Source organism: Schistocerca serialis, chromosome 9 (assembly GCF_023864345.2).
Source record: "Schistocerca serialis cubense isolate TAMUIC-IGC-003099 chromosome 9, iqSchSeri2.2, whole genome shotgun sequence".
Classification (NCBI taxonomy): Eukaryota; Metazoa; Arthropoda; class Insecta; order Orthoptera; family Acrididae; genus Schistocerca; species Schistocerca serialis.
This window is the reverse complement of record NC_064646.1, coordinates 207,228,235-207,254,275: the sequence shown is the minus strand read 5'-3', so window position 1 is coordinate 207,254,275 and position 26,041 is coordinate 207,228,235. Positions and strand designations below refer to the sequence as shown.

General features: G+C 40.9%; 1 protein-coding gene across 1 annotated transcript in view; it reads right to left on the bottom strand.

The window, feature by feature from the left end:
• The window catches only part of LOC126418975 (odorant receptor Or2-like), a 108,718-nt gene extending 88,761 nt beyond the window's left edge, over window positions 1–19,957 (bottom strand). The window contains exon 1 of the mRNA XM_050086021.1: window positions 19,835–19,957. Coding sequence (XP_049941978.1) covers window positions 19,835–19,908 — 74 coding nt within the window. The 5' untranslated portion in view covers window positions 19,909–19,957. The remainder of the gene's footprint in view (window positions 1–19,834) is intronic.
• Window positions 19,958–26,041: the final 6,084 nt, after the last annotated feature.

The window sequence follows — 26,041 nt, the reverse complement described above, 5'->3', positions numbered from 1 at the left end:
CTTTATTGTGTTTCGATTCCCCGTGAAGGAGGCGGGCTGGCAGCAGCTTATTACGCCGCTCTGTAGGCTACAGAATTTGTTTTAAAAAGATGAAGATAATAAATAATAAAAGTTGGCGATAAAATCGGTGACTTAAAGGTAAAATGTCGGAAAATTGTGGAACTTAAAACATAAAACAAAGGGTGAAGATGCTAATAAAATACACAGGAAGCAGAAAAATAATAGACAGACAACTAAAAAACATGGCAACCGTCTGGTTTCTGTTCGCAAGAGATATAAAATTCACACCCAGCGACAGCATGATTTCTGTTCGCAACACTTTGGAAACACGCACAACACTGAACACTCACTTAAACACTGCACTAAAAAGTTGGCACAAATATGACATACCACAGCCGAGAGCAGGTGGGGGGGGGGGGGGGACTGGACAGATGATGGGAAAATAAAAAAGGGGGGAAAGGAGAGGTAAAGAGAATGGTGGAGGGGAAAGGAGCCAATGGGGGATGAGGACCCATAAGAGGGGTGGAGGGTACTGAGCAGAAGCGACAGGGAGTGGGGAAGGCAGAGGAGGAGAATACAAAAGAACTCGGGGGGGGGGGGGAGAGGGGAGGTTGGGAGAGGCTAGGCAGGGAGGAAATACAGGATGGAAGGGGTTAAGGGGGAGCCCAGGGAAAGGACGGAGGAAAGGAGGGGGGGTGAGGATCAGAAATGATAGGAAGAATAATGGAGGGAGAGAGGGCATCATCTGGGAGGGGGAGTTGATGGAAGCCACCTTGGGAAAGGAGATGAAGGGTGTAGAGATGGAGGGTAGGGGGGACACAACAGTGAAGACGTGGCAGGGGGCGGGGATGGGACAGGAGAGGAGCAACCTGGGGGTGAGAGGGAATGCTTGTTAAGTGAGCTTTTGTGTAAAGTACGTTCCTATAAACTATGAATGATGCGAAAGGGGGTGGAGGCGAAATGGGAGCCCAGTAGGATAACAGGGAAAGGCAGCTGCAAATGTAACAAATTCTTTATTTTATGCGTCTGCACTGCTTGATACACAAGGTCAGTGACCAGTTGGCTACTGAATTCTGCTTGGATAGCTGTCAGTTTGCGCCAGTGCTGCTGTCCTCATTACATAACCTGGCCCCACAGTCCCAACACCAGAGGCGGGTAATCGACGATGGCGTATAATCTAAGACATGTACGGCCCTGGGCAATGAGCGGATGATTCACAGCAGTGGATGCACACTGTGCTGTGAGGCCCATCCGGCACTAGTGAACGATGTATGGTGTGTGCAAGGTGCAACCCTCTGCGCCCTGGGAAGTGGCCGACCGTGCTGCTGGAGATGATGTGGGACAGCCAGTTGCACATGGCTCTAAGCCCAGGGAGGGACTTAGAGTGAGGAGCTGTTACCCCGCTGTGGCCTTGAACTGATGACTTGTACTAGCAGTTCCACACGGCATCCCCATCTGACAGTGGCCCCATCATTTTGGTAGAGCTGTGATAGTACGCGTAATTTCGTTACAAGAATGTCCAGTAGTAATAGTCTTGTCGCGCATATGTCATGTATCCTAAAACGCCACTGCCACTGTCAGTGTGGAAATCTTCCTTGCCCTTTGCTGCACGAGTCTTTCCAGTTGGGTTGAGATCGCTGTTTCAACAAGCTAAACTGCCTCACAATATTATGTTGACTTTTTTGAATCACTACAGTAACAATATCCTACTCCAGCCGCCTGCTCTCAGCACTGCTGCAGTGTATCGTTTAAGCTCAAACTAATATACCCATATATGGTGGGTATGCTACAAAACAGTGGCTAAGATGTGTATAAACTGAAAATATGATGTTAACAGCGATCTTCGTAGTATCAATGAGACAAGTAACTGGAACTGTAAATTTAGTATCTTGCAGTTTTCTGTCACTGATAGCATGCTGTAAAGCCAGGCAATTGTGGATGATTTTTGCTAGTGAAGAATTGAATGGCCAGAAAGTTACTGCACTATTTGCACCATTAATCATGTTGCTACTAGACAACATGAGTCTCTTCCATTCAGGAATTTCAGGTACCTCTAGAGTGCGCTGTTTCGAGTGGATCCACATTCCACACATCTACATAATATCCGAACGAATAGGGCATTCTTTATAGGAAACTGAATGCAGTTTCATTATGTGCTGGGAAACATTTTTGTTAGACGCCGGGGTTTTCGTGTTATTTAAGAGACACATAAGAATGTGGCCTTTAGAAGTCCCCAAACCTGCATACATAACCCGCCTGTGGAGAGTTTTAGTATGTTGTTCATCACAGTTCCTCCTACAAGGGAACGAAAGTTTGTGACTACACTATTTTTTTACACTATTCGAACTGTTTTGATCCTCGTTGACACAGCTATTAGTCTCCCTCCGTAACTTTCACCTCATTCGGCTACCCACCGCCTCACCCCATATACTAACTTCTTTCCAACTTGATTGCAAGAAGCGTTAGGATATCTTCTATCCGAAGGAACTTTCCTTTAGTCAAGTTCTGAACATGTATATTAAACGGTTCTTTCAGTATCTCAATAGTCTTAAAGGTTTCACTTTTAATAACTCATGAATGGGACGTTGCAAACATTTTGAAAGAAAAAGTACTTTGACTACTATTGACATGCAATATAGGTTTCTTTATTTGTGTCTCTTTGAGGCAGTGCTTCGGCAGCGCAGGAGTGCACACTCAGCAAACCAGAGCAATAGCAGTTACCTATGTCATGTTTGTGCGTAATTCGGAAAACTATTGGTGCTTGCTTTCTGTTGTTGCATGCAAGATAGATACGGATCTGCGGTGACAGCGTCAATTTATTCGATGTGATACCTAACAGACAAAGTCATCAGTTTATCGAAAAATTTACGCGTGCACCACTTGTATTGCATGGTTATATCTCATTGGTTTTGCTTGGGATACATATGACGATTTGTTAGAGCAAGCCCTTCCTTACGCGCGAGGCGTTAACAAAAGTTCGGAACGTTTGTGTTACTCGTAAGCTTGAAGCTGGTTACAGGATAGTGTCTCGGTTATTCAGTCTGAAGCTTTAAGCATTAAATTGGAAAATTATCTCCTGCAATTTAGGACGTTCTATATTTTGGCAGCTGCCATTCGCATGATTGCTGATATTAGTGATATTTCCATGCATATCTCGAGGCAAAGTGGCTCATGCACTGCGCCTCCTTACTTTAAGACAATGCAGATCGTTGAACAATATATTCTGTTACTTATATCAGTGTTCCTAAATTATTAATTGTGCGTTCAAATAAACATTTGTCTGACTTCATCTTGTGGACACATGTCACTAATCATACACTCTTTTTTGTCTATTAAAAACATGGAAGTGTATCAGATGATGGAATAATGTCAATGTCACATTGCTTTAACCCCATTAATAGAGATAAATATACTGTTCTTAGCAAGTAGAATCTATAGTTGTAAAGGTAAGCTCCTCCTCACCAGGAGATGATTGCAGAATTACTATGGCAGACATTCTAAAGTTTGTCTGTGTTTGTGTGTGTGTGTGTGTGCGTGTGTGTGTGTGTGTGTGTGTGTGTGTGTGTGTGTGTGTGTGTGTGTGCGCGCGCGCGAGCGCTGGTGTTCAACTTCCGATGGACCGCTTTTACACTTTGTAATTTTGGACAGGATCTTATGGTCGTAGTCACAGTTATGAATGTTCAATTCGAACGCAGTTATATTCGTTCCTGGTGAGTCAATTAATATGATGATAATGCATAGTTGCTTGAGATTTGCACGATTTGATCCAAAGTTTTCTCAAGTCTCATGAGTCATGCTACTTGTTAATCACCGAGAAGTCAATCCAAAAAGCCTTGACTTGATGAAAATCTTGTCAGAACGTTAAATAGCAGATGGCTTCTCATCTGCTTCCTTGTTCACTATTTTTCCTTCAAGACTGAAGGAACTTGCTGCTGTAGATTTGTCCAGTACTCTACTGAGAACCACTCGAAGTTTATCTTACTTTTTTGTCGCTGTGATTTATGTACAATTTATCTTGCTCATTCCTTTGAGAAGAACTGCTAGTACGTATGTTGTAGGTGCATTACTTAACAGTTTTCTGTCTACAACAGTTGATACTGAAAAGGTCATTTTAGGCATTGGTGAATAACTTAGATCAGTAGTTTGGAAATGTGTATTGAATCAAAGGATAATTAATACAATTAATGTTTCGTCTTACCATAAGGCAACAAACCCATCAGCAAAAGATATTAAGGCGTTTGTAAAATAATGCAGACTTTATTGCTACAGCTGTTGTAGTATATCAGACTCCTATTTTCATGGGTTAACAACGTTCTAAGCGTTTCAGTCTCTTTACCACTAGATCTGGTTCTAAAAAAATCATCTCTGAGCGGATAACATTCGAGAAAATGTACCTGTTCCAGTTTCATCTATGTTGAGACATGGTGACATAGGTGACATAATTTAGCTCTGAATAATGTAAAGAAGGCCATCAAGTACCACCTAAGAAGTTGTAATGGAATACTTGGCATTTAGTGGAAACGGAACACCCACCCAAATATCAATATATGGCACTCCAAATTCAATATACTTCTCGCACCATTGACAATAAGCAAACATTTAGGAAAATGACACTTTCTGGAAGTATTACCCTCCACATTTCGAAAGAGAATCCAACATATTGGTTACTACTGACACAACTAATGACACTAAATTCAAATTCCCCAAGTTTAAAGGCAATAAAATATAGCTATACTATAGTTACACTAAATGTTCTGAAATTCCTGCTCCACAAGTACTTTGCAGAATGTATTCTTCAAAGTGTGCAATTCATTACCATGTCTACAGATTGTTACATAAAGCTAAAAAATTATTCCGCTACTGGAATACAGTATTCAATATGGTCGCGCATTGTGATTTTATTGACGATTCCATATCGATAACACTGGGCATTTATCAAGATATTCAAATATAATTATCAATAAAGACTATGCGGTCTCTGTTGCAAAGTGGATTTTTATTTATTTAATTTGTGACGTGTTTCCCTCTCAGAGGAGTACCAACAGACGTGGGGTAAAAACACTCGAGGACCCCTGGCAAGTGTGCAGAAAGTATCGCAGTCACCAAAAGCGGCATGTCATCCAATAAAATTTAGGGGCAAACCCACCCTTTAAAACACTCGAGAACTACTGGCAAAAGTACAGAACTTTTGCCATTAGTTCTGTGGTCCTGCCATAAGAAATGTAAACAAAATTATCATACTTGATGTACAATCATGCAAAGTAACATGTAAAACTCATTACTCACGCTGCCTTCCACTTTCATTTGAATTTCACTTCAACTCGCCATTCCACTCGACCTTTCCGTTTCTCGAATCCACCGTTGCTTAATCTTGTTTCGATGGACTGGTCCTTCCTGGATTGTTCAGTATCTCCCAACTAACTCTCTCATGTGTCACCTCGTGCCACGAACTTATTACTGAATATCACATTCCACTTTATTTTCACAGGGGTCTTGCTCTTGACTACTTGTGTAAATACCAGACTGAACTGGCTCCTCTTTGTACAGTCAGCAAGACATCACCTCCAAGCAAATTTTACTCATCGATCAGATCAATTGAAACGATAAATTTCATAAATTACTTTTATAACTTCATGAAACAAAATGTTAGGTTTCCAGTTCAATGCAAAGTAAATACCGACGATGAAAATTACATTTACCTTTGCTTAAAGAATGTTTTAATTTTCAGCTTTCTAGCCTCATTACCGTAAATGAAAACATTAACTGCGTGAAGAAATTAACTTACCGACGATTGATACGATAAGTAAATTCTATAACTTGCACAAAGTAGTAACAACAGTAATACACGCATTCAGACAGTTGTACCCATAGTTACTTTGTCTCAAGAAGATGTACCCTAACCAAACATACTTCAATAATCTTCAAAATCTTTAGTTCATGGCTTAAAACCTCTAGGAAAGACAGATTAATTGTTCAGCACTTAAAGTCTACAAGAGCATCCTGACCATATTTTAACATTCATCGAACTGTTGTCATACATCATGTAATACAGAAGAAAAATTAAAGAATTTTAAATTAATAGCTGACAGCACAAAAAATATGAAACAAATATAGAAAGCACTTTCCGACACCTTTTCTGATTTTAAATAATGTTCGGTACACTCAAAAATTCAAGATTTTTTATAGTCTGGAAATCTAATCTTTCAGTGGCTACCTTTTATAGTTAAACATTTGTGTTAATTTTCACTGTCTCAGCAACACGTTTTACTTTACATAATTATTATTTGGAACTCACATATACTTGCTTTAATGATCAGACCCACTGTCTAAAAATACACAAATATATTTCACTCCTTGCTGTAAATACATACTACATGACATAAATGAATATAGTAACAAGAAATATTAACCAAGAACCCTAACAGTGACATCATTATCAAAAATATAAATTTCACCATTATTAATATGATTATAATAAATTTAAATTTCAGTTTTAAAAAGGCAATGGAAGATAGTAACACCTCATTTACACTGAAAATTTATTATTTCCGCTACCTACAGGCCGTGTTAGACACGATCATTCATCAAGATGATATTGGTTATTTCACATCGATAAAACAAGGAATTTATCACAATAGTAAAAATATATTATATGCAAAATTCAAATTGATATAGGACACTTTCTATGGCTTATGTAATCGCACTACATTCAGAACATTTACAACACCCAAACTTAGTATAGCTGCTTAGCAACAGAATACCCTCTTATTACGTTTATGTCCAGACAGTTCGTTGTTGCTGTGGTCTTCAGTCTGAACCCAGGTTCCGTGCAGCTATCCGTGCTAAGCAGTCCTGTCGCAGCCACTTCACCTCTGAATAACTACTGCAACATATATCTCTTTCGAGCTTCTAACAGTATTATTCTCTTGCTCTCACACTACAATTTTGCCCCCTCCCTTCTCAGACCTCACTCTAATACTAAACTGGTGATTCCTTGATAGCTCGAAACGTGTCTTACCAAACGAAACCTTCCTTTAATCAAGTTGTGCCTCGTGTTTCTTTTCTCGCCTGTCCTGTTCAGCACAACGTCATTGCGTATGTGAGATATCATCTAATCTCCAGTATTGTTCTGTGGTGCCACCTTTCAAAAGCTTCTATTCTGTTCTTTTCTGAGTTGTTTATAGTTCACGTTCCATTTTAGTACAAGGCTACACTCCAGGCCATACCTTAAGGAAATTTTCCTAATACTTAAATATATATCCGATCTTAACACGAGTCTGTTCGTCAGGAATTCTTTGGCCATCATTGTCTATTTTTCGAACCAGATCGCAAAACTCTTCTACCACTTCTAGTGTCTCGGTTCCTGATACAGTTCTTTTAGCCTCATATGATTTCATTCGACTTCATTCCATTACCGTCGTTTTACTTTTTTTACGTTATTCTGATATCATTTCAAGATATTCTCCATTTCATTCAGCTGCTCTTACAAATCCTTTGCTGTCTCTGATTCCATTAAAATGTCACCAGCAAACCTCATAGCTTTTATTTCTTCCTGCTAAACTTTAATTCCTTCTCCAATTTTTTTCTTTGGTTTTATTTACCAGTTGATTACTGTACAGGTCAAATAACCCTCTCTCACGCAATGCTCAACCGCTACTTCCTTTTTATACTCCAAGGCACTTTTAACTGCAGCCTAATATCTGTACAAATAGTAAATAATCTTTCGCTTCCTGTAATTACCCCTGTTGCCTTCAGAATTTCAAAGAGTGTATTCAACACAACAACGTCTAAAGATTTCTTAAAGTTTACAAATGCCGTAAACGTAAGTTTGGCTTTCCTTAATCTACCTTCCAAGAGAAATCGTAGGGTTTGTATTGCCCCACGCGCGCCTATATTTCTCTGGAATCCAAACTGATCTTAACTGAGGTTGGCTTCTACAAATTGTCCAATCTTCTGTAAAGTATTCATGTTGGTATTTTGCAACCACGACTTATTGAAGATTTAGTACGATAATATTAACGCCTGTAGGCACTTGCTAGCTCGGGAATCCGAATAATTACCTTCTTCGTGAAGTGTGAGGGTATTTCACCAGTCTTATACACGTTTCCCAGCAGTTGGAATAGTATTGTCGCAGCTGGCTCTTCCAGATGCACTAATAGTTCCGACGGAATATCATCTAGTCCAAGGATGTCATTTAGATGTGTGTCTTTCACTGCTCTGGCAAATTCTTCTCGCAGTATCATTTCTCCTAATCTCACAAACATCGATGTCCACTTCCATTTCTATAATATTCCTTTCAAGTACATTTCCTTTCTATGATCCATTTATTATTCCTTCCACCTTTCAGCTTTTCCTTATTTGTTTAGTACTGGTTTTCCGTCTGAGCTCTTGATATTCATACAGCTATCACTCCATTCTAAAAAAGCATAAACACCTACATCCTTACATTATTCCTCTCGCCATTCCTCCTCAGTCATTCTGCACGTCCTGCGAATTTCCTTTTCTATACATTTGTAACCTCTTTTGCCTGCTTCATTTTCTGTAGTCCTGTATTTTCACCTTTCGTCAATCAAATTCAGTATCTCTTGCGTTTTCCAAGTATTTCTGCAAGGCCTTTTCTTTTCACCTATTTCTTCCTATGCTACGTTCACGATTTCGTCTCTCAAATCTATCCATTCGTCTTCTGCTATAGTCCATTTCCTTTTTGCAATCAACAGTTGCCTATGCTTTCTCTTATACCGCCAATAACCTCTGGTTCTTTCAAATGAACAAGGTTATATATCTTTGTCTAATTATAGCACAGATATCTCACAAGTTACATCTACATCTACATCTACATGAGTACTCTGCAATTCACATTTAAGTGCATGGCAGAGGGTTCATCGAACCACAATCATACTATCTCTCTACCATTCCACTCCCGAACAGCGCGCGGGGAAAACGAACATCTAAACCTTTCTGTTCGAGCTCTGATTTTTCTTATTTTATTTTGATGGTCATTTCTACCTATGTAGGTTGGGCTCAACAAAATATTTTCGCATTTGGAAGAGAAAGTTGGTGACTGAAATTTCGTAAATAGATCTCGTCGCGACGAAAAACGTCGTTGCTTTAATGACTTCCATCCCAACTCGCGTATCATATCTCCCACACTCTCTCCCCTATTACGCGATAATACAAAACGAGCTGCCCTTTTTTGCACCCTTTCGATGTCCTCCGTCAATCCCACCTGGTAAGGATCCCACACCGCGCAGCAACACTCTAACAGAGGACGAACGAGTATAGTGTAAGCTGTCTCTTTAGTGGACTTGTTGCATCTTCCAAGTGTCCTGCCAATGAAACGCAACCTTTGGCTCGCCTTCCCCACAATATCATCTATGTGGTCTTTCCAACTGAAGTTGTTCGTAATTTTAACACCCAGGTACTTAGTTGAATTGACAGCCTTGAGAATTGTACTATTTATCGAGTAATCGAATTCCAACGGATTTCTTTTGGAACTCATGTGGATCGCCTCACACTTTTCGTTATTTAGCGTCAACTGCCATCTGCCACACCATACAGCAATCTTCTCTAAGTCGCTTGCAACTGATACTGGTCTTCGGATGACCTTACTAGACGGTAAATTGCAGCATCATCTTCGAACAACCTAAGATAACTGCTCAGATTGTCACCCAGGTCATTTATATAGATCAGGAACAGCAGAGGTCCCAGGACGCTTCCCAGGGGAACACCTGATATCACTTCAGTTTTATTCGATGATTTGCCGTCTATTACTACGAACTGCGACGTTCCTGACAGGAAGCGTCCAACTGAGACGATACCCCATAGGCCCGCAGATTGATTAGAAGTCGCTAGTGAGGAACGGTGTCAAAAGCTTTCCGGAAATCCAGAAATACGGAATCAACCTGAGATCCCCTGTCGATAGCGGCCATTACTTCGTGCGAATAAAGAGCTAGCTGCGTTGCACAAGAACGATGTTTTCTGTAACCATGCTGATTACGTATCAATAGATCGTTCCCTTCGAGGTGATTCATAATGTTTTAATACAGTATATGCAAACCGACGTCAATGATATAGGTCTGTAGTTCGATGGATTAGTCCTACTACCCTTCTTAAACACTGGTGCGACCTGCGCTATTTTCCAATCTGTAGGTACAGATCTATCGGTGAGCGAGCGGTTGTATATGATTGCTAAGTAGGGAGCTATTGTATCAGTGTAATCTGAAAGGAACCTAATCTGTATACAACCTGGACCTGAAGACTTGCCCGTATCAAGCGATTTGAGTTGCTTCGCAACGCCTAAGGTATCTACCTCTAAGAAACTCATGCAAATAGCTGTTCGTGTTTCAAATTCTGGAATATTTCATTCGTCTTCCCTGGTGAAGGAATTTCGGAAAACTGCGTTCAATAACTCCGCTTTAGCGGCACAGTCGTCGGTGACAGTACTGCGCAGCGAAGGTATTGACTGCGACTTTATATACGACCAGAATTTCTTCGGATTTTCTACCAAATTTCGAGACAGTGTTTCGTTGTGGAACCTATTAAAGGCATCTCGCATTGAAGTCCGTGCCAAATTTCGAGCGTCTGTAAATTTTAGCCAATCTTCGGGATTTCGCGTTCTTCTGAACTTCGCATGCTTTTTCCGTTGCCTCTGCAACAGCGTTCGGACCTGTTTTGTGTACCATGGGGGATCAGTTCCATCTCTTACCAATTTGTGAGGTATGAATCTCTCAATTGCTGTTGCTACTATATCTTTGAATTTGAGCCACATCTCGTCTACATTTGCATAGTTAGTTCGGAAGGAATGGAGATTGTCTTTTAGGAAGGCTTCTAGTGACACTGTACCCGCTTTTTTAAATAAAATTATTTTGCATTTGTTTCTGGTGGATTTGGAAGAAACGGTATTGAGCCTAGCTACAACGAGCTTGTGATCACTAATCCCTGTATCAGTCACGATGCTGTCTATTAGCTCTAGATTGTTTGTGGCTAAGAGGTCAAGTGTGTTTTCGCAACCATTTACAATTCGCGTGGGTTCGTGGACTAACTGCTCGAAATAATTTTCGGAGAAAGCATTTAGGACAATCTCGGAAGATGTTTTCTGCCTACCACCGGTTTTGAACAAGTATTCTTGCCAACATATCGAGGGAAGGTTGAAGTCCCCACCAACTATAACCGTATGAGTAGGGTATTTATTTGTTACGAGACTCAAATTTTCTCTGAACTGTTCAGCAACTATATCATCGGAGTCTGGGGGTCGGTAGAAGGAGCCAATTATTAACTTAGTTCGGCTGTTAAGCATAACCTCCACACATAACAATTCGCACCGAGTATCTCCTTCGACTTCACTACAAGATAAACCACTACTGACAGACACAAACACTCCACCACGAATTCTGCCTAATCTGTCTTTCCTGAACACCGTCTGAGACTTCGTAAATATTTCTGCAGAACTTATTTCAGGCTTTAGCCAGCTTTCTATACCTATAGCGATTTCAGCTTCTGTGCTTTCTATTAGCGCTTGTACCTCAGGGACTTTCCCAGCAGAACTACAACAATTTACAACTATAATTCCGACTGTTCCTTCATCCAAGCACGTCCTGTATTTGCCATGTACCCTTTGAGATTGCAGCCAACCCCATACTTTCCTGAGGCCTTCTAACTTAAAAACACCGCCCAGTCCACGCCACCACACAGCTGCCGCTACCCGTGTAGCCGCCAGCTGAGTGTAGTGAACTCCTGACCTATTCAGCGGAACCCGAAACCCCACCACCCTATGGCGCAAGTCAAGGAATCTGCAGCCAACACGGTCGCAAAACCGTCTGAGCCCCTGATTCAGACCCTCCACCCGGCTTTGCACCAAAGGTCCGCAGTCGGTTCTGTCAACGATGCTGCAGATGGTGAGCTCTGCCTTCATCTCGTAAGCAAGACCGGCAGCCTTCACCAAATCAGATAGCAGCTGGAATCCAGAGAAAATTTCCTCAGATCCAAAGCGACACACGTCATTAGTGCCGACATGTGCCACCACCAGCAGCTGGCTGCACCCTGTGCTCTTCATGGCATCCGGAAGGACCCTTTCCACATCAGGAATGACTCCACCCGGAATGCACACGGAGTGCACACTGGATTTGTTCCCCTCCTTAGCCGCCATATCCCTAAGGGGCCCCATTACGCGCCTAACATTGGAGCTCCCAACTACCAATAAGCCCACCCTCTGCAATTGCCCTGACCTTGAAGGCTGAGAATGATCCTCTGAAACAGGGCAGGCAGCTGCAACTGGCTCAGCCAGTGCCTGAAACCTGTTTGTTAGACGCACCGGTTAGGCTTTCTGATCAGCCTCTGGGGACATCTTTCGCTGCCTGACACGCCTTGGAACGACTTCCCAATCAACCACAGGCGAGAGCTCAGCCCCACCGCAGGCAGCAACCGGGGCAACCACAGCGGCAGACCGATCTGGGGACAGACGGGACGAGGTTGACATCCCCGTGATACCCAAGTCCAGCTCCCCAGAGTGGTGCCAATTGGCAACAGCATCAAGCTGCGCGACCGAAGTCAGCGCCGCTTGCAGCTGTGCGCGAAGGGATGCCAACTCAGCCCTCATCCGAACACAGCAATCACAGTCCCAAATTGATTTTCACTCGACAGTCTTCAAGAAACGTAAATACAAATACAAGACTCTAGCGCAGTCATGTAACGTCAGACTCATTATTCATACCATTGCTGGTTTTCATTTCCCTTACACTTCTCCACTCCATCCACTCCCGACTGCTCACTCCCAGACCTGTGTAGCTTCTTCTACTTTCGACAGTCTGCTCCGTCCCTGATCACTTGAACCCTCTTGGCTAGTAAAAACTGTTCCTCATCCGGGGATAGCCTCTAGTCAGAAAACTGATTTGATGCTACTCGCCTCGAATCCATTTCCTGGGGCAACCTCTTCATCTCAGGGTAGCGGTTGCATAGTTCGTCCTCAGTTATTTGTATTATAATCTCTGTATTCAGTTTTTAACCTACACAGCACCCCCTCTACCATGGAGGCTATTCCTTGCTGTCTTAAAAAATGTCTTATTATCCTGTCCCATACACTGGTCAGTGTTTTCCAAATGACGGTTTCTTCGCCGATTCTGCGGAGAATCTCATCAATCTTTATCTTGTCAGTCCACCCAATTTTCAACAATCTTCTGTAGCACCCAATCTCAAACACTTCGATTCTCTTTTGTTCCACTGTTCCCACTGTCCATGGTTCACTACCGTACAATGTTACGTTCCAGACGTACACTCTCAGCATGTTTTCCCTCAATTAAAGTCCTATGATTGATACCAAGAGACTTCTCTTGGACAGAAATTCCTTCTTGCCTGTTCTAGTTTACTTTGATGTCCTCTTTGCTGTATCCGTCGTCGGTTATTACATTTTTTTTTTCTAATTTGTGATTACCAATTTGTTGATAAGTTTCTCCAAATCCTCATTAATGCCACAATACATTACTTTTCTCTTTCTGGGGCTTGCTCTTACCCACGTTCTGTACTTACTATAATGTTTATTGCATTCTGCAGATCCTGTAAGCCTTCTTCGATTTCACTAAAGATAACAAAATCAATAGGGAATCTTATAATCGATAGCCTTCCGCTTCGTTTTTAATCCCATTCTTGAACTTTCTTTTCTTTCCGTCATTGCTTCTTCGGTACACAGACTGAAAAGCGTTCTTATTTTACATCCATTTTAATGCGAGCATCTCGTTCTTGGTTTTCCATTCTTATTGTTCCATATTCGTTCTTGTTCATATCGTATAAGGCCCATCTTTCCTTGAGGCTTACTCTTTTAATTAACATCCCACACCATCGAACGCCTTATCTAGGTGGACAAAGGCTACGAACGTGCATTATTCCTTCAGTCTTCCTTCGAAGCACAACGAAGCCAAGTTGATCGTAGCTTTTATATCCACAGAAGGCTACGTTGACTTTCTTGTATGCTGAGTCGCTCCTTCCTACTGTCATTCCTTCTTTGATTTCTTCACATCATTCCTGCAGCTATTTGATGTTGCCTGCCCTGTACTTACTATTTATTTCATTCTAAGGGATCTGTGTTGCTGTGTTCCTGTCTTTCCCTGTCATTTTTGTACTTCCTTCTTTCACCAATCATCTTAAGAATTTCTTCAGTTACCATAGGTTACTTTCCTAGTACCTATTTCTGTCTGTCCAATTAGTTCATGTTATTTCAACATGTCCTGCACATGCCTATAAAGACCATTTCTTAGATTTCCTGATAACAACACGTCTTGTGGCAAAATACATTAACGATATTGATATCCATGTACAGTTGTTGTCATTTGTGTTATTTTATCCAGGAGAGATGGGTTTAAATGTTGATGTATGGTATTTTTGTAATCTTTATATGTGTGTTGCCTTAAGATAAATAATAATAATTATCTCTCCAATATCTGTGACTGCCCTTTTAGGGATGTCCACTCCTCTTCAATTGAATTCTCTACTCTGGTATTCCTTATCGCAGTTCCCATATGTAGGGAACTTTAAATGCGTCTCATCATTCCAGTACTCCAGTATCCCACTTCCTCCAGCACTGATTCTTCTAGACAATTCTCTGATGCAGTGTACTCTTCATCATTACTAAACTGTGGTCTATATATGTACCTTCTTACGCCATTCAATCCACTGCCTGTTCTCGGAATCTCTGTCTAACCATGATGTAATCCAGCTGGAATCTTCCTGTGTCTCTGGGACTCCCCAAGTACAAACTCTCGTCTTGTAATTCAGTAGAGTATTTCCCATTTCCATCCGAAATGTATAACTTTTATTTGTTATTTTTGTTATTTATTATCCATTATCTCCCTCCCACAACACTTTCTCCTATTCCTTCTCTTATGACCGCATTCCAGTCCCCATGACTGTTAGATTTTCATCTTTCTTTACATACTGAATTACCCATTCAGTTTTCTCATAAACCTTCAATATCTCTTCATCGTCCCCTTAAGCCACTGGCATGTATAACTGAACTATCGTGGTCGTTAGTTTAGTGTCGAATCTGATGAGAAGAATCCTGTCACTGAACTGTTCATAATAGCCCACTCTCCGTCATACTGCCCTATGCACAAGTAATCCATCTCCCATTATTCCATTTCCTGCTACTGTTGACATTGTCATATGTTCATCTGACCGGATTTGCTTATCTTTTATCCATTCTAGCTCACTGAGCTCCACCACATTTAGACTGAGCCTTTGCCTTTCCCTTTTTAGTTTTTACAGCTTTATTACTACACTCAAACCTCTGACAGTCTAAGCTCAGACGTATAGAGCTGTTTCCAGTCCTTGATTATTCTATTTTCGCCTCAACTTCACCTCTTCCTTAGTTATCCAGCCATTAACTACCGTATCTTTTTCTCATGGTCACCTCTTGTTTCAAACCCTTTACAGAGGTTCACTGCTTCAAAGTCATAAACGTAAGAGATCAGTTATCTAATGCATGGCGGGACACAAATTGCTAATATAGTAGCACAAACTATCGAGTTAATGGCATTCGTTGGTATCTAAATTTTTTCCCGTTTTCCATTTAAGTCAGAGATATTTGCCATTATATTGATTTTGTTGGTGAGCAGTTTTGTAACGTGATTTATACTTTGAGGTGCACCTATTCGTTGTGAATATCCTGCCACACTGTGTCTTGTATGAGTGATGAGAAGATTGTGGAACACAATTTGGAAATGTGTAGATTTCAATATTTGAAGCCTTCAGAAGTAGTTAATATTGCCTCGTGAGAAGTTGGAATTGATGAGGAAGGCAAGGATGAACCTAATGAACTATTTTAGTGGTGCTGTAATGATAACTAAGGGAAATGACGCAAGAAGAGAAAGAGAGAAGGTCTAATTTTATGCTAGTTTCATTTCATTGTCTGTTTGTGATGTTCTTTTCTGAGTAATATTTTATTTTAAATATTTTACATGTACAGGTCAAATATTATCCTCCATTGTCTTTGTGAAGGTCATGCAAGAGGAAGAAATGATTACATATCTAATTTGCACACATTTGGACACTGAGGTAAACTGAATAAAGGGCAATCAACTTGATGTGTTCTTGTTAGCTAAAAGTCTTCTCTTATGTTACTCACAAGTGGACCTACTAGGGGCAATATTTGTTATCACAATTTAAAGACATGTATGACCCAATTCATACGCTTCATTTCTCATAAGTATATGATCTTCTTTCCTTTATAAATATTGGTTCAGCGCAAACAGGAGGCACCACCGAAAATGAAGCATACGGATGAAAAGTAGTACCAATTATCAGGATATGGTGTATCTTACAGTATAAAATTTATGTTAAAAGGGGGAAGATTGTCTTATTCAAAGTTATATTGGTGGAATGTTATTCCGTGTATTGTATAGTTTTGTGGTCATAATCAAAGTTCATCCACACAATATTCCATTATTCTTTCAAAGAATTTATTCATTGTGGTAATAAGTCATATTTCCTGCGTTTTTTAGTTTAATTATAAATGTTTACTATCTTTATTTGTTTTTTCCTAATAATTTTAAAATGTCAGTCATTCATTGTGTTATTCGAATTATGAATACATTTAAAATTATCATATGAAGAAGTCATAAGTCAAAGCGATTATTTACTACCAACATTTGTGTGTACATTCATAGATGTAGAATAAAATATTTGTCACATTTCATGCATCCTACATGGACTGGAGGAAATAGTGGGGTTTGAAATACTGATGCAGGGGGCAGAGGCTAACCAGTCAGAACAGCACTAGACACCATGAGAGAATGAACTTCCCTGGTAAGAGGCACAAAAATATCAATGACGCTACGATCACTATGGCACTCACCCATTATCAATGCTTGGACCACTTATCAGTGCAACACAAGTGTTTGCTGAATAATGATTCTTAGGTAAATAACATGGTGTCATTGGGTGAGCCCATACACTTACATTATTTATGACATGTTAGTCAGATTGGAAAAGTAGCTCTGACACAGAAAACTAATGACATCATCAAAACTTAATGATATTTCCATAACATAGTGTACCTCCTCTTGCATCATAACGCAAAAAAGAAAACAAGTTAGCGCACCACTCCGTGTTTGTCACTGCTTAAAGGTACAAAACTGTGTCATGTTAATGTCGTATAATGCAGCCTTTACATCCTCAAAAGAAAATAAATGGAGGAATGTTCCTGTTCCTAGGAAAAAAACAGACTGAATTTCATGCTAAATGTATTATGTGGAAGGTCATCACAAGTATTAATGTACAAAAAATTGTTTTCAGTTGCTACCTTTTACAAAATTAAGTTTAGTGACTTATCAGAGAAAGTAAGAAATGTGACTCAGTGTTGGTGCAAATTTAGTACCCGTTGCACCTTGCTGATAATTTTCATGCACTATGACATTAAAGGAATGGTTAATTCATCATTAATAACAATGTTAGTATCTTGTTAGTATTTTAGAAGGCTCTTGTATTACATTTGCTATTCCTTTGATGAACTGTGTGGCCTCCTTCTATTCTGTCGAGTAAGTTCCATGAAAAATTAAGCTTATTCCTATGTTATATTGTTGATTGCGCTTACTTAAGCTGATGGCTTGAAATTTTTTTTGTTCATAAATATTTTACTTTATCTGTCATTACATTATGTTGTAATTTAATATACTGACAGTTTCTATGAACTTCGAGACTTGCTCCTCTATTTGGTCCTATGGAAATAGACCTGTAAGTAAACATAAATAAATCTGACATATTTAACAGTACTTTTGACGCCTACTCTCCATGAGGGCTCACACTCTGTCATCAACATTGATAATTTTTTTTAAAACCAGGTTGAGATAGTCAGTCTGTGATGATTTACTGTTTCTTATTTATTTGTATGTTAATTGCTTTATTTGTGTTCTGTAGTGTTGAATATGTATGTATAGAGATGTACGAAACTCTTACTTTGTTAATCTAATGAAGCCTTATTTAATCGTCATCTAAAAATCTTGTATCCTTTGACTTATATTGACATGTATTTAAGCAATCGGCATCAACTGTGAAAAGGTTTATTCATGTCATTATAGTTCTAATTATGTGTTAATTCGTTAGTCATTTCTTACTAGGAATCGTTAATATTCACTAAGTAAGTTCAATTTCTATTATTCATTGTCGAGTTATTACTTACTTGCATTTCCTTAACCAAAGTTATATTAATAATTATTATGACATGTTGGCTACTGCATGTGTCAAGTCACTATCGCTGACTGCTAAAGGATGTAATCATGTTTTAGTGTTGTTTAGTATTAAATGTGTAATATTAATCTTGTAAATGGCAAGATGGTTTTACCATTGACTGATTTAATTCTAAGGTAATCATTTTAAATTAAAGTTTTTTTAAAAAAATTTTTGATGTTTTTGAAACCAGTATGTAATTTCCTCTACTAGCTCTCTGCAGAACACATTACAATCTGTTTCTTTCAAGAAGGAGAGGGTGATGAAATTTGTTTATGAAATAGCCCTTTCTGTTCCTCGAAAGTTTAGCTTTCGCTAACTCGTAAGTGTTCAGTCTGTTAGAACTGTTTACTAATATCCTAGAGCACGAGTTTATTGATTATAAGACATAGGTTCATAAAATATTGCTATTTAGTTGCATTAATAGTCCAGTTTTGTACCATAAATATTTTCTTCCAAATTCGATTCTGTTATTCGTCATTATTTACTCGTTCTGCACACCTAATTTTCAGCATTACCCTGTAGCGCCGCAATTCTGTCGCTTCTATTTTCTTATTGTTTGTACTGTTGCTTGTCCACATTTCAGTTTCATTTAACGTTACACTTAAGAGAAACATTTTCGGAAATGACTTGCTAATACGAAATTTATTTTGGATGTTAACATATATCACATTTACAGAATGTCTTTTATTCTTGTTGTCCATCTGCACCCCTACTTATGATCTTTCGATCATAATAGCATAACAAGTTAACTACTTTACAAGTACTTAATTTCCAAATCCAAATACCCCATTATCTCTTGACTTAAACACACTCCATAGTGTTCACTTAAATTTCAATGAAGTTCACCTTATAACCTCTTCTCAAGACACTGTCCATTCCTTTTCCTTCAACTGATCTTCCAAATCCTTTCCATTCTCTGGTAGCGTTATGGCATAGGCCATAATTTATTGTTTGTTCTTCCTGACTTCAGATTTCTTTCCTAAATTTCATCTTGCTTGTCGTGTGCACATATGAAATGATTCCTCTCTCGGTCACTGCTCTCTTTATTTTGTCCTTCGAAATTTATTACTTCAGAGTGATTCCTGTACAAAAGGTAGATAAACTTTCGACCTTTGTATTTAATCCCTGACATTTTCATAATTCCTAAGTGTTTATTGTAGTCAAAACGCAATGTATATGTTGACTTTTGCATTACGTTTACCTTTGAATGTCACGCCACACCTTTCAAACACCAAGAGATTATTGGAAGTACCAGTCAAGGTAACAGAATCAGAATACTTGTGGACATCCGAATTGCGTAACTGAACAATAGCTATGGACCAATATTTCAAGAATATTCTTGAATGTAATGTTAAGTTTAGTGAAGAACAAAACTACCTGTTTCTCTTAATTCGTTGTTAGTTAAGACTTGAAGAAACGCAATTTCTATCAGAATTTGACTGGAAATTGCAACAACGTAATTGCAATAGCAGTTCTTCATATGCCGTAATTCTTGGTATCCAAAAGAAACGTTGGATGTATAGAGTTTCGCATTGCACTAATCATAGTGTGTACTATAGACAAGTTTAACAGTGCTTACCCAGATATGTGCGGAAGAAATTATCCACTTTATTTGACGTACCTGAGAATTTTCTGATGAGTTTCAATGCAAAGGCACAAATTTTCGTACATTTTATCACAGGTATTTGTCGGCATGCCTTTCACATATTTCGCTCCATCTTCTGACTTTACTTGGCGCTTCTCCGTTTTGAGACGGCAGATACGCAGAGTGAGAATCTGCAGCTGCGCGCTCACGAGTAGCATGATGGACACGAACAGCAGGTCAACACTGAAACTCAGCTGGGTGTTCCGCGCTGATGCTGCGCACTGCATCACGTACGAGAGTGCGTAGTGGTGGGTGTTGTTGTCCCAGTAGTGCTGCCCGAACGGCAGGCGCCGTTTCTCTGGATGCGCTATGAGCGGCATAGGGAACCACACAGGGTACTGCGAGAACATTAGGAGCAGCATTCCCAGGGTTAGACGGTAGCCGCGCTTCTGAGCGCTCTGCTGGATTTCGGCCAATGCAGGGTCCGCGGAACAGAATTCACTCTGCAGGGACGCCAGCACATCAACGCGTCTAGCCAGCACGTAGTACTGCCTTTGGTTGCTCAGGAAGAAGACCATCTTGACGGTGCCACAGCCTATGGTGAAAGTACTGGTAAGCAACAGCGTCGTCTCTTCCATGTCTCCCCAGCAGGAGTAGAGCGCCAGCGAACTCTCTATCGCGTTCCAGAAGCCTAATACTAGGCCCAAAACGCCGTACGCATCGTATATCCAGGAGCCAGGCAATGGCCACACGCCACATAACCACAGATGACGGATGTTCAGTTTGAGGACCGACTTCCCGCTATCCACCCAGGACAGACGCTGCTCCATGTCCTCTTGTTCTTCTCTCGCCATTTAGTTTCAGTATCGCTGTTGAGCCGCGGACAAAAACACTGTGACCGGTGACTTTGCCCTCCTAATAAGACTAATATAATACTAATGCGTCAGGACATATGAACAAGTGATAGGTACAGTGGCCCGTTCAGCATCTGGCAGCCACTGGCACTGCGGGAGCTTCGTGTTATATAAATGAGCGTGCTTGATAATGGATTTTAAATAATCGTTCAGTGCTGCTGCATTTTGTAGATGATTCATTGATATTCTCCTGCATATACTCAAGTCTGGGTTATATAACTTAAACAAACTTAGCACTGCAACAGAAATAAAATATGAAAGCGGACCCTTGGAACAGCTCGAGTCACCGAAACTGATCGATGAGCGTCTTCTGTCTAAAGGAGCGTGTACGAGGATTTTTCGCAATGTAGTTCACAAGAATAGCGAGCTTTCTTATGAAATCCGTTTGCTGCTGCTCGTAAAAAGCACTACTACCCCATGAATAACCTAAATCTAACCATTCAGCTTTCCGAAATCACCATAAATTTATTTATGAGCGATTAAAACCTAGGTGTTGTGGAGATAATAACAAGTGTTCCATAAAAAGATCGTTCGTTAATCTGAACCACTATGAGACACATAGCCTCAAAAAAATTGCAAATAAATGCTCTTTAGCTGTGTACATTTACTTATTAACACTAAGTCTTTGCGGTAATTCATTGACGCAACTCCTTGTGCAGTGACGGATTTTTTTCGCACTTGATGTGTTTTATCTGGCTGAGTTCCATTTTTACGACTGTGGGACCACTATTACTAAACTGGTGACAGCGTATTCGACAGTTTTACTTGCGTCTCATTCATATGGTATAGAAATGCACAGCTTTGTCACAAGCAATGTATTCTGCATAAACAGCGTACTAAGTTTCATGCTCAGTAAGAAAGATAAAAGTAATGCTGAAGACGATTAAGCACCAGAAAAAGAAGTGTATCAAAGTCTGTGCGAACACAGAATCTACACACATCAAAAAAGGTTTTGCATCACCCCGGTTCCCAGAACTCCTGAAGATAGGCATTGACTGTGGGAGTATCACAGACACAGTCCCTTTGACCTTTCAGAGATATCTCTAAACCCACCCAAAGATGTAAACAACCATGCATGAGCAGTGCCTATTAGAGGAGGTCCGCCCCTGGTAGCTGAGAGGTCAGCGTGACGGAATGTCATACCTAACGGCCCGGGTTCGATTCCCGGCTGAGTGGGAGATTTTCTCCGCTCAGGGGCTGGGTGTTCTGTTGTCCTTATCATCATCCTTTCATCCCCATAGACACGCAAGTCGCCGAAGTGGCGTCAACTCGAAAGACTTGCACCAGATGGGAAGCCCTAGCCACACGGCATTTCCACTTCAATTAGACGGAGGGGGTCTGACAGCCGATCAGTCCAGTCAATTAACCAGGAAGGAGGTGCAAGGCTCGTGTTGTGTGTAGTTCAACCATGCCTAGACGGTCAGTACTGCGGTTCAATCTCGTCCGCATTGTTACTTTATGTCAAGAAGGGCTCTCAAAATGGAAGTCTCCAGGCGTCTCAGAGTGAAGCAAAGCGATGTTGTTAGGACATGGAGGAGATACAGAGAGACAGGACATACCCCACTCAGGCCACCCAAGGGCTACTACTTCAGTGGATGACCGATACCTGCGGATTATGGCACGGAGGAACCCCGACAGCAATGCCACCATATTGAACAATGCTTTTCGTGCAGCCACTGGACGTCGTGTTACGACTCAGACTGTGAGCAATTGGCTGCATGATGCGTAACTTCACTACCGACGTCCATGGCGAGGTCGATCTTTGCAACCACAACACCATGCAGCGCGGTACAGATGGGCCCAACAACATACCGCATGGACCGCTCAGGATTGGCATACGTTCTCTTCACCGATCAGTGTCGCATATGCCTGGATGGCATTATGTGGGGCCGACGTACACCACTGGTGGTCATGGAAGGCACCGTACCGGCTGTACGATACGTGAATGCCGTCCTCCGACGGATAGTGCAACCATATTGGCAGCATATTGGCAGCGTATTGGCGAAGGATTCGTCTTCATGGACTACGATTCGCGCCCCCATCGTGCACATCTTGTGAATGACTTCCTTCAGGATAACGACATCGCTCGACTAGAGTGGCCGACATGTTCTCGAGACATGAATCCTATCGAACATGCCTGGGATAGTTTGAAAAGGGCTGTTTATGGACGACGTGACCCACCAACTACTCTGAGGGATCTACGCCGAATCACCGTTGAGGGGTGGGACAATCTGGGCTAACAATGCCTCGGTGAACTTATGGATAGTATGCCACGACAAGTACAGGCATGCATCAATGCAGGAGCACGTGCTACTAGGTATTAGAGGTACCGACGTGTACAGCAATCTGGACCACCACCTATGAAGGTCTCGCTGTGTGGTAGTACAACATGCAATGTGTGGTTTTCATGAGCGATAATAAGGGCGAAAATGATGTTTATGTTGATCTGTATTCCAATTTTCTGTGCAGGTTCCGGAACTCTCGGAACCGAGGTGATGCAAAACTTCTTTTGATGTGTGTGTTATGTGGTTCGGATTGTCTGAACACTTAAAGAGGAAGAAAGATCCTCCGTACACTATTCTGTTTGAAAAGATCTCACCGATCATCATAGAAGAATATTTTATTCGTCTACAAATCATAATGTTTCACATGTCATCTAAATACAAAGAGATAAACATCTACAATATTACAGTTTCCGTACATACAATCATATTATTACCCACAGGATTTGGTGGCTTATAACTTACTTGTAAAGACAAGCCCCGTTCTCATCTGAGTGGCAAAACTGTGTGACTGCTCTGCGAGGAACCAAAATTCAGTTCTCGCTTTTATCAGGGATTTTTTTCTTGGTGGAAGAGCTGGATTGTGTGCACTTAGCTTCGTGATTCCATTTGAGGAAGTACGTGACTGAGAAGCGGCGGAGCCAGTAAACGAATATTCAATAACATCAGAAAAAAATTACGCTGTGCTATTAATTTATGCACCTGCTTCACAATTCACTTCTTACTGCACGTTATACTTACTCACACACACACATACACACACACACACACACACACACACACACGCGCGCGCGCGCACGCACGCAACAAACGACGTAAAGACATTACACGCACCGTGCACACATATAGACACACATGTTTGACCCACATCAGGAGCATGAAGATTCTTCAGTATTCATAGCATGCTCTTCCTGTTTTCCTATTTGTCTTTCCAAAACACCAAGGAATCCTATTCCTCCACAAAACAACAAGATCTTGAGTTCGACACAGCGGAAGTTCGTTAGTATACTATCCATCACAGATCTTCAGCATAAGATTGAGGGGTAGATGCACTATATTTTGTCTATATGTACCATAATTCCAGAACTTCCGTAATTCAGTTATGATAATTTTTCCAATCCCCATTCTGTGTTCTCTAGATAATTCTTACCTGGATGTTATCACTATTATAAATCTTTGCTGTAGGTCTCTCTTTAATTTCTCTGGGAACTTTCTTGTACATTTTATTAACAGATACAGAATATTTCTAATGTTTTCTGTTAACTTCCCTGCAGTAGAAGTTAACTCTAGCAATTGTTGTATGATAATAAATTCTTCTGTTCGTGTAGTAACTGCTGGTCTGCTTCTTATTTTGCGTAAGAGACTGGTCTGCATCCATATGTTGCTTTTAGAGCTCCAACTTCTTTCACACATATTCCCAGTAAGTCTAATGATGAATTATGGTTATCATTTGATAGTCCTTTTTTATAATTTAAGAACTTTAGCCTCATAAACTGGTTAGGCCTAACTGATTTGCTAAAACTACGGACAGGTAGTTTGGCTGTGGAACTTCGGCGTTGGTATTGGGGTATCATCCGTAATAATGAGGAACAGCCAAGTAGTACACTTTGGTGAAGTCATTAAATTTTCAGATCTCTTCCCTGGCATCACCAGAGGCAGAGCAGCATGTGGCAATAGTCAGGTAGAATGATAGGGATGAAGGACTGCTGATGGATCAACAGTAAACACAGAAGCTATTGCAACACCATGTACCAGCTGAGCATCTTACCCAGCAGGAAAAAAAAAAAAAAGAAAAAACGTGGGGACTTAGGGATAACGTGGTAACGGTGGCTCCAGAAATTATCGCAAGAAAGCTTAAGTTGACTGGAAGACCAACAATTCAGTTTACTGACATAGCAGAAAAGACCTTCTAAAAGTTGAAGTTTTGAAATCCTTAATCTATGAAGAGAGCTGACCAAATGGGGAAACCAGTATCAATCATATTGCCACCTCACCTCAGACCACACAGGCTCGCGCTGTAACTGGTCTGGAGCACTTCTACTAATTTTGCAGGTGTCGAGAGCAGAGGCCTGTTGTAATCCACTCTCTGCTCGTCTGATCACCTATGATCTTCTCTACGAAGTAACATATCCTCTGTATGCCAGCTACCGAGTGAAGACTGGTGGGGAGCGGTGTCCATCACCATCACCATTTAAAAGGCATTCTCAAGTAGTATCCAGCAGCACCTGAGAGCTGATTGTCGTTTGTCATCATGTGGTTGTGCTACTGCCGCCGCTCGCCCCTGTAGCTTCGAGGGCTCCATTCTCTGTCCCCTGGCATGTGTTAAAATTACTTCTCTGCATAACTTCCTGTACCCCGAGCAGAGCTGATAGACACCTTGCCTGTGTGCATTCCAGGAATGGACCATGAGTGCCCTGGCGGTCAACTTCTGGAAGCCGGGTGAAGTCTCATTTGGTACGGACGTGACTGAACGCTAATGCAGATGAAGTGACCTGTCACATAACGTTGCTGCTGCCTATACGATAGGCCTCTGCTGACCCATACATTCCACTGCAGTTTACTGTGACCAGCTCTGTCCACACTGGCTGCCCGAACAGTGAAGCGTCAAGTGTTGGCTTTTATGAACAATACATGTTTAAAATTGTAATTCTGTTTCGATAAAACTTTCAGGCATGAGACAAGCATGTACCTTGCGAGTTGGTGTACACACATCTCATGGCTTGTCAACCATCGTCCTCTTCCTGACCTCGACCTTAGCTCGATACACCATCTGCCGTAGTGTCCTAGCCCCAGGATGCTACAATACGACGAGCACGCCATATGACATCGGATGAAAAGCATCCGTATCTTTGTGAACAATAGAGAAATATTATCTGTATTACCTCACAGCCTGATGGGTTTGGTGACAGCAAAACACTTAGTGCTGTACTCATCAGCACCTCGTGAATGGCACTACAATAGCCTTAGATTTATTGTGTCACAGGACCAAATCACTATACACTTCTAAACACTGTGACGTAAATTGTGTGTATAAATTTAATATTTTA